General features: G+C 40.2%; 1 protein-coding gene across 2 annotated transcripts in view; it reads left to right on the top strand.

Moving 5' to 3' along the window:
* The window catches only part of Mdh1b (malate dehydrogenase 1B), a 35,662-nt gene extending 26,286 nt beyond the window's left edge, over window positions 1–9,376 (top strand). Inside the window, exons 9-12 of one of the 2 annotated variants that reach the window (XM_017801374.2) lie at window positions 3,396–3,476; window positions 6,866–6,937; window positions 7,807–7,869; window positions 8,694–9,376. In XM_017801374.2, coding sequence (XP_017656863.2) covers window positions 3,396–3,476; window positions 6,866–6,937; window positions 7,807–7,869; window positions 8,694–8,722 — 245 coding nt within the window. In that variant the 3' untranslated portion in view covers window positions 8,723–9,376. The remainder of the gene's footprint in view (window positions 1–3,395; window positions 3,477–6,865; window positions 6,938–7,806; window positions 7,870–8,693) is intronic. The other variant, XM_008846184.3, reaches the window with a different exon arrangement.
* Window positions 9,377–9,666: the final 290 nt, after the last annotated feature.

The raw sequence follows: 9,666 nt of genomic DNA, 5'->3' as shown, positions 1-9,666 counted from the left end.
TTTATCTGGTCCAATTGTATGTCCTTAAACACCCAAAAGGGAAGTATAACCAAAGATTAAAGGGGCCAATATAATTTCATAAGAGCATATATATATATAGCTAAAAGTTACTTGACAAACAGCAAAGCCAGACACGCGATGCCTTCAGTCGAGCTGTTGGCCAGGATGGATAAAGTTTCTTCCAGATAGTAACCCAACATACTACTGGATAAATGAACAGCAGACCCCAATTCTATCCAAAGGAATACTGACAATGGATTGCCGTTGATGAGGAACAGCTGATCCTCCTGGAACAGGGACCTCTGGCTGACTAGATTTACCAGAAGGGCAGATGGGGGGAATAGATGGGGGTGCTGACAGCACAGTGGACAGTGGCAGGGATGGCAGAGTATGGAGGCTCTAGTGGGAGAGGAAGGCTGTCTATCTGACGAGTTTATATTCATGCTCAGAAGCCAAGGAACTCAGAAAGTAAGCGACTGTGACCAGTAATAGTCATATATATAGAGATTAGAAATGCATGTGAAAACGTCTCAATGTCAACTGCCTTAAAACGAATTTTTCTGTATGAAACTGTGTATTTTAAAACGAAGAGATCTTTTTTAAACATTAAAACCTCATTTAATTTTATGTCTTATAGAATTTATAATGAGTAAAAGATTGTATAAGCGTAATAATTCATCTGTAAACCTAAAAATGTACAGCCAATTTTGAAAGAGATGTACCCTAGCTCAGAAAAATGTTATTGAGTAGGTTAATGCTGTTGTAATGAAATGCTTCTTCTAATTAAAAAAAAAAAAGAACTTTCAGAGAACTGCCTATTCATCTTATCTAGAAAATAGAATTCGAGGTAAGGAATATGAGGAGGCAGGTTGGGGTATGACTAAGAGTCTTGTTTAAACCAATGAATGATTTGGGGCAGGTGGTGCACAGGAGATTCTAAGGTTAGAATGATCACTGTCTGTAATGTCAGAAATGGGAAGAATGAGCTGAAGGAGAAGGAATAAGCAAGACCAATTCTAACCAGCTGTGGCAATGAAGAAGCAGAGGAAGAGGTTAGACATGAAAGAGTTACAGTTGGCAGAAGTTGGCCAATCTGAGACAGAGGACAAGGGAGAGCTCAAAGGGGTCAAAACTGTGCCCAGGGTTGGGTTGAGGAGATGGCTCAGAAGGCTAAGTGCTTACTGTGCAAGGATGAGGAGCAGTAAGCAGAGACAGGGGGCTGCCTGGAGCTTGCTAACTAGCCAGACTAGCTAGGCAGTGAGCTCCAGGTTCAGTGAGAGACCATGCCTCAAACAATAAGGTAGAGAGCAACTGAGGAAGACACCTGACATTAACCTCTAGCCTACACACATGCACATGCATCAATACATGCATGCACATATGCGCACAGACACACACACATACACACACACACACACACACACACACACACAAGAATGTGCCCAGTATTTTTGCTTTAGAACATGTAATGATATCCTTCCCTGAGCTAGAACCCTCCCTCCCCCCTAACAAATAGGCAACAAATGGATTGGGAGTGTGGGGCTATTGGTCTCAGCCCTAAGCACAGTCCGGGGAAGCTAGAGTGTCCAGGTTCCTTGCCTCTACTGTCCTTTTCATTTGCTTTGTGTTCTGAGTCATGAAAATGGCTGGCAAGGCATGATTGAGGCAAAGAGTAACCAGGAGCAGGTTTTCCAGAATTCTGGAAGTGAGTGTGCCTGTTGAATGATGGACATCTGTCTCTGAGCATAAGACAGATCTGGGCAGGATAAGAGGACATGGCATGGTCAGCAGCCAATGCTGCTTAGAAAAAACTGGTGACCAGGGTTTTTCCTCTGGAAAGATGTCTTGGGTGACTAGGGAAGGAAGATTCTTTACTTCTTTGGCCTCTTGTGTCTTTTAGACATGGTTTAATAGGCATGATTTTACACATCCAAAGATATGAACAAGTGAAGATTATCTGGATGGAGTGGGATGTTAATGTCTAACTACCATTAGAGAGGGGAAGGGTAAATCTAGAAGAGAGTAAGAAGAGTCCTCAAGACAGCAGCAGAGCATGAGCTCCAGGGCTCAGGATCAGCTTTAAACTAGAGCATTTCTGCTGTTGAGGCTGGGCAAAGGGAAAGAGGTGATAGCTGCAGATGGAGGGACTCATATAGAAGGAAAGCACAAAACAGAACAGTCAGCAAGGCCGGGTCCTGAGAGTCAAAGGCCAGAAGGAAAGACGGCAAAGTCTGAAATAACTCATCAGAAGGGAGGTTAAATTATGCAGAAAAGATACAGGGAGATCCGTGGAAATCAGAGCCTATGAACTTGTCTAGTGTATGGTTGTGGGAGTCTCTCTGAAGATGCTCAGCTGCCTGGATGACATGTCCCACAATATCAGAGTTCACTTCCATTTCATTCAGTGAGAATGACCATAGTACTATACCATGTTCCAAAAAATACTCAGAGGTTTTCTATGCTGACTTTATTTGGAAAATCAAGTTCTTTCCAAAAAAGTTTTTTCTTCTTGACATGGAGAGATGACTCAGAAGTTGAGAGCACTTGTTGCTCTTGCAGAGAGGATCAGGTTTCAGTTCCCAGCACACACATTCAGCTAATGACCATCTGTAACACTAGTTCCACAGGATCTGGATGCCCTTTTCTGGCCTCCACAGGCATTGCACGCACATGGTGCACTTACATACTTGCAGGCCAAACCACTCATACACATACATGGGATATAAATAAATGTAATAAATAAGTTTTAAAAGTCTAGTTGGAGGGTCATTGGCTCAGAACACAGAGGATTTAGAGAACTCAGGAAAGGAAAGTGTAGGCAGATGGTGGGGTAGGGGAATTTAGAGTCTGACTGATGTTCAGAACCCTAAGACTGAGCCAAACCAAACATAGTCCAAAGACAGAATGAAGGTGGGGGCTGCAGGCTGGGGGATCCATAAAAGCCAATGGGCCGTTGACTTTAACTTGAATTCTTTTATTCTTAAATTTTACAGACCCTCTGGGTGGCTGCCAGTATTTAGCAGACTAGAGCTGCAAATTCATTTCACTAGAGTGGGCTACAAAACTGTTGTCCTAAATTTGACTCTATTGGCTGGTAACTTGCCCTAAGTTTCCCTTCTATACTTGTGTTATAGTCTTGTGAAAGAAAATGACTAGTTTATATGCATTTTTATTGATAAAGGTCTAAATTGATCTTGCCTCTGTTAGCTTTGCTCTCCACCCCCCAAAATCCCCACTGTTCTAGATAGTCCAAGCTCAGAACATTAAAAATAATGAGACTATTTCATCCTCTCAGTTTGGAGATCTCTGTTTATTAAGTCACGAATGAGAAGATTTATGTATGAGGTTGAATGAGTCTCTTCACTTAATTTAATACTTAGTTTCCTGGCTTTTAGAATGTAAAGCAACCACAAAAAGTCCAAAGACCTCTTTATCTATCCCAAACAAAGTTCAAAAAGAGCAAAGGACCTCCTATGGTGAGTACATTCATGTGAAAAAGAAATGGCCTTTTGAAATCTAAGACTCAAAGAAAGAAGCTTACTCATCCATTCGCCATAAAATAAACACTCCAAAATCCTCAACCCATACTCAAAACAAGATATTTTAAATGTACTTAAGTCTTTGGAGAAAATTGCTAAATATTCCTTGAGCAACATCTATCTGCTGGTTAGTGTGAAAGACACTGGGGGGTGTAATAAGGAAGTTCCCACCACACAGTATAGGGAAAGGAGCCAAGAGCCCATGAAGTGCCAAAACACACAGTGAATTAAAAGCATAGTAAAACAGGGTAAGGTAGGTCATAACGAAGGAAAGTCCACAGAGGCCATGTAAACACGAGGGAGGACAGACCCTTTAATATATGAAGGAGAAAATTTAAACATGTCTTGAAATTTACTCGGGAATTAAGATGGCTAAAGATAAAAGGCATTTCTTTGTTCAAGAACAGTGATGGATCCATCATACAACATAAAGCTCTAGAGATCTGTCATATAGCAGTGTGCAGGACTAACAGCATTGTGCTCTATATAAAATTTTAGCCAGGTAGATTTCATATTATATATATTTTTTACATCACAAAATGAAGGGGAAAAGAAGGGAGAAGCTGTGCTAGGTACTTTAAAATTAAATCAAACATGATGAGTCCTGCCTTCAAAAATAGTTACAGTTTAGCATGGGAAATAACCAAGCAAAGACAATTATACTATTGAGAGATGTCTTGTTTTATTCTGGCCACTGTAACAAAGTACCATAAACTGGGAGTTCAGAAACGGCTGAGAGCTACTTCTCAGAGTTCAAGGGACCTGCTGAGATGAAGGCATTCGCAGATTCAGTGTGTGGTCAGGGCCAGTGTTCTGATTCATAGATGGCATCCTCACTGTCTTCACATGGCACAAGGACAAAGGAATTCCCATGGGTTTTGGAAGGTTGTAATCCCATTCCCAAGGGCAGTACTCTCAAAGACCCAATCACCTCCCAAAGGTACCACCCCTTAGGTATCATCATGTTAAGGTTTAAACTTCAACATATGATTCAGTGAATGCCAGACACATTCAGATGCTGTGAAGAGATGGTGCTGTGATAGAAAGAGGCCTGGAGTAAAAAGGGAACAGATGTGAGTCTCCTGTGGAAGAGTAGGAGTGTCAAGAGACACTTTCCAGAAGAGATGACATGGGAGCTGGGCTGGAAAGTGATGGATTATTCGTGTGATTTAGAGTGAAGGTGTGTAAGTGGAAGGGAAGGGAGAAAGGGAATTGTGAAAAGCATCTACAAAAAGAAAAGAACAGGGCAAAGAGGCCTTTCAGACAACCAAGGCATAGGCCAGAAGTATATACCTGAAGCAGTAAAAATTGTCTCCAGAAAACAGCAGGGTAGCTAGGTTAGGCTGGAGGATGCATAAATGACAAGCAGACCTGGGAGCATAAGTAGGGACCATGTGCTGTTTGACTTTAGGGCTATCAATAATGGTGAAGCAGATGGCAGAGCAAAGCATGGACTAGTTGGGGGTGAAGCCTACTGAACTAACCTGGCCATACCATTAGCTCCATAGAGGACTTTTATGCAGCCAAAATACTGTGTGGAGGAACATGGTGAACTCAGAGTCCCAGCCTCAGCAAATACATAGGAAGATTACATCTGAGGGGCAGAAGCATGTTGCTCCAGGAGAGCCAGTCCAGTGTCAAGCTGTACTTAGTGAAGGGTTAGAGGGCACTAAAGCCCTATGAGAAAACTGAGAAAAATCTATGACACCTGCCATGAGGAAGGTGACTGGTAGCTCTGCAGGATGAAAGGAGAGAAGCCAAGTTGCAGAGAACACATGCCTTAGAACTCTCAATTTAAGTTGCTAATTAAAACTTGAAGTACTTAGCCAGGCATGGCGGCGCATACCTTTAATCCCAGCACTTGGGAGGCAGAGGCAGGTGGATCTCTGTTGAATTCAAGGCCAGCCTGGCCTACATATGGAATTCCAGGCCAACTGAGACTACAGGAAGACCCTGCCACTTGAAGTGCTTAGACCTTCCACCAAGTGATATTTTTATACAGAGTAAAAAACATGAGTCACATAAACCACTGGTGATAAAGTGGAGAAAATGGCATTTGTTTTAGATTGTTTAGGGGGCCACTTTCTGGATGAACACTAAAATGAAATATATTGTACTATATAGTTCTTTCCATGTTCTGAAAACACTGTCCAAAAACTTCTGTGGAAGTAAAATAAAAAGTTAATAGTTAAGGAAATCAACTTAATCACTAGGTCATTCCCATTGAGATATTGTCAAATTCATAATAGAAGAGTTAAGATCGGGTTTTTTTTTCTAATGAAATAAGATAAGATGGGTAGGATGGAATGGGTAAAACGGGATGGACAGGACAAGATGGACAGGGTAGGATAGATAGGATAGGATAGGATAGGATAGGATAGGATAGGATAGGATAGGATAGGATAGGATGCGTAGAATAGATGGAAGCAAGGATAGAAAGAAGGAAAATAAGCAGAACAGAATAAACAGGGAAAGTTTAAAATACATATATTTAAGCCAGGCATGGTATTTGCTGTGATTTCAGCACTCAGGAAGCTCAGGCAGAGGATAATAAGAAACAAGCCTTAGCTACACAATGACACCCTTTCTCAAAAAAATTGTTTTAGGAAATAATCAGCAAAAAAAATTAGGTTAGAAAAGCATATTGTGGTATGTAATTTTTGGTTAATTAGTACGTACAAAAATATACATACTGTGCTATAATGTAAAAGGCATATATAAAAATATAAATATTTACATTTATGTTATAACAGATATATTTTATATATTACAATTTTATAGTATATGTAAATATATATATATACACTTTTTTTAAAAGTAACTTTTAGGGGGCTGGAGATGGCTCAGCGGTTAGAACACTGACTTTTCTTGCAGAAGACCCAGGTTCAAATCCCAGCACCCACATGGCAGCTAACAACTGTCCGTAACTCCAGTTCCAGGGGATCTGACATCCTCTTCTGTCCTCCATGGGCATTGCATGACATGGGCGCATTTACCTATATGCAGGCATAACACACATACACATGAAATAAAAATAATAAATTAAAAATATTTTTTAAAGTAGCTTTTAGGTCCCAGTGTGGTGGTGCATGCTTTTAATCCTAACATTCAGAAGGCAGAGGCAGGTAGATCACTGTGAAACTGAGGCCAGCCTGAGATGATAGTGAGTTCTAGGCCAGCTGGGGCTACATATGAATATAAATACAGTATAAATTTATATATTTACTATGGATCCTGGTCTACAGAGTTTGAAGAATGGTAACTTAGAACATATCACAGGCTGTTCAAAATATATTTGAAACCGAACATGTTTTATTTAATTTTAGTTTCAGAGCATAAAGACAGCATACATTCCAGCATAACCACTGATGAGGGAAAAGATCCGGTTATATCAGATGGTGAGTCTGGGGAGTTGTGGACAATCCCCGTGCTGCTCACACTCGGGGCTCCTGTTGTCTGGTTGCAGAGCGTGAGGCTATGGCAAGAAAAGTCCAGCAACTAAAGTCATTTGTCAATAACTTGGTTCATTTTCTTTCACTCCATAAAGATTTTGGAAGGGGAACGAAAGTGTCAATAATTGTTTTCATGCTGAAACTGCTTTTGTATCCTACCTCAAACTCTCCCAAGACCGTGTAGCTTTGTCATGGTCCCATATGTCTTACCCTTCTCACTTTTCCCTTCTCTACTTCTCCTTCATAAATTTCAAAATAGCTAGCCCAGCCAGAAGGAATTCGCCCCAGAAGGCCAGTGAGAGGAATAGATTGAGAGACCCAAATGGGAAATTTCAATGTCAAGAACTTTCTTCTTCATAATTGGAAAGGGGGTAGGAAGAGAGAGCTTGTGACTCTTGGTATAGAAGTTAGTATATTTTCTAAATCTGCTTATATAAAACACATAAAATACTAATGTAATGTGCTTCAATTTTACCATTTCTTTATCTGACTCTCTCTGTATAAAGGAAGCTGGTACCACTGAGCAGTTGTCCAGTGACTTATATTGTGAAGCCGAGTTTCATGGGAGGTTGGTATAGAGTTGCCACACTGAGTTATTTGACTGGACATCTGCTTGTTCTATTTTCCATGGGACTATGGACAAGCTATTGTCCTAGATTGAGACCCCACACAAAAATGACCTAACATCTTCAACTCCTAATGGAGCAAGGGAATTCAAGAAGCTTCACAGTAGCAGAAAGAAGACAGGAGAAGAGGTAGCTGCAACAGTCAATGTGTTTTCAGTATTAATTCTTTTAATTCTCTACTTTCTGCAGGAGATTTTTCAGAGCCAAATCTCCCCACTTCTAAAAACCCATCAGTTCAAGAATCTGAAAATGGTAGGTGGTAGACAAAACTTTAATGAGTATTTTCTTTTCTACAAATGGAATAGTTAGTAGAATAGCAGATCTCCTTGCTGGACAATTATTTTCAAACCCTACCCAGACTCCCATATTCCAGGGATTAAGCCTGGCTTGCCCATTCTCCCGGAACCTATGCCCCACTTTAATAACCAAAGCTATGACAGAGGGAACGTACTCCTTTTCTCAGGGTAAAGAGCAGAATATGCTAGGAAAAGTGTACAACTATGTCTATGAGTTCTGAACACCAAAGCATTTAACTGCAGTTTCCCAGTATCAGTATCTCAGTATCGGATGGAAAGATTGGTAAGGATTTCTTTGCTGCTGACCAACCAGGATATTCACTCACATCTCTGCTCTCATTTAAATGTCCAGTGAACACAATCTAGTGTACCTTCCATTCTGAAAATTCACAGCATGAGGGCTTTGGATTGGGCTAACTGTAGAAAACTAGAATTGGTGCTCCAAAGAGAAACAAGGCCCAGAGACCACATGGAGCTGAGATTACAGCTGAATACACAGTTCAGATCCAGAAGGAAAGGTTCTCAGGGAGACTTGCACTCAGAAATAGCTATGCTGAGGAAAGAGGACAGAATTCACTTTGCTGCGTGAAAATGTTTAATGAGGTCTGGTGGTTTTCTGTCCCCATAGAACCCATCTCATACATGTAGCCCCCTCAGTCACTGAGCCAAATTGAATACAGGAATCCAGTGGATGGGGCAAAAGTAAAAGCTAACAAAAACAGATGCTACAAATGCATTTTAAAAATAGTTACATCTTTCCACTTTTTCTTCCTTTTACAGATGCTGAAGACAAAACTGAAGAATACTAATAGCTCCAACTAAACCAAATATAAAGTGATTTGAAATTGTAATAAATACAGAAGGATCTGTGAATATCTGTATTTAAGGAAGAGTGGTTTGAAGATTGAGCTCAACCTTGGGGAATATTCCTTGGGGAATATTATGTTAGGCCATTAAATACCAGTGACAGCACAAAAAGTCATAGTTCAATCACTTTGTGTTTCCAGTAGCCACTCCTATTTTCGTGGATTATTGCATTTCCTCAGAAATAGATTGATGTTACTGTTTTTAAATATATTAAAATAGTGTTTCCAATCATTGCATCTTTACCTAAGCGTTATTCTAGGAGAACCTGTTTCTTCCACCTGTGATTCCTAAGGTGGTGGCTGCCACAGCCACATTTGCCCTCATGTCTTTTGGCCTTGCCCCATGTAACTGGACCAGAACCAAAGACAATCCCCCCCCAAACACACAGATACAAATATTTGGCTGAGACAAAGCAATTACTAATAATTGGTATCTGAGTCAAGTTAATGGTACTGAACTAAGACGACTACAAAATCTGATGAGATATTCATGACTAGACAGGCCACACACCTTCCAAAGACCTGACTATGTGCTGTTTTTCTTTGGGAATACATGACATAAGCATCTTTGCAACAAATTATACTTATTCATCAACATTGACCCACTAGGTTTCTATTACTTGACACAGATGTAATGTGAATAAATAGCATTTGAAAGAAATCATAGTATTTTTTTACCGTAGTCTTTTCTTAAAGCAATGCTAGTCAAATCAATATGCTCATATATTTTGAAGTTTAATAGAACCCCATGTAAATGCTGCTTGGGAACCCGTGAAAGCCCAGGAGTCTTGTTAAAAACTGCAAACTTCTATGCATTATTATTATTATTATTATATTGTTTTTATTATTTTAAAAGTAGCTTTTAATGACCAATGTGGTGGTGCATG

Source organism: Nannospalax galili, unplaced genomic scaffold (assembly GCF_000622305.1).
Source record: "Nannospalax galili isolate Female #2095 unplaced genomic scaffold, S.galili_v1.0 scaffold281, whole genome shotgun sequence".
NCBI lineage: Eukaryota > Metazoa > Chordata > Mammalia > Rodentia > Spalacidae > Nannospalax > Nannospalax galili.
The sequence above is the reverse complement of the archived record's forward strand: the minus strand, read 5'-3'. Positions and strand labels throughout refer to the sequence as shown.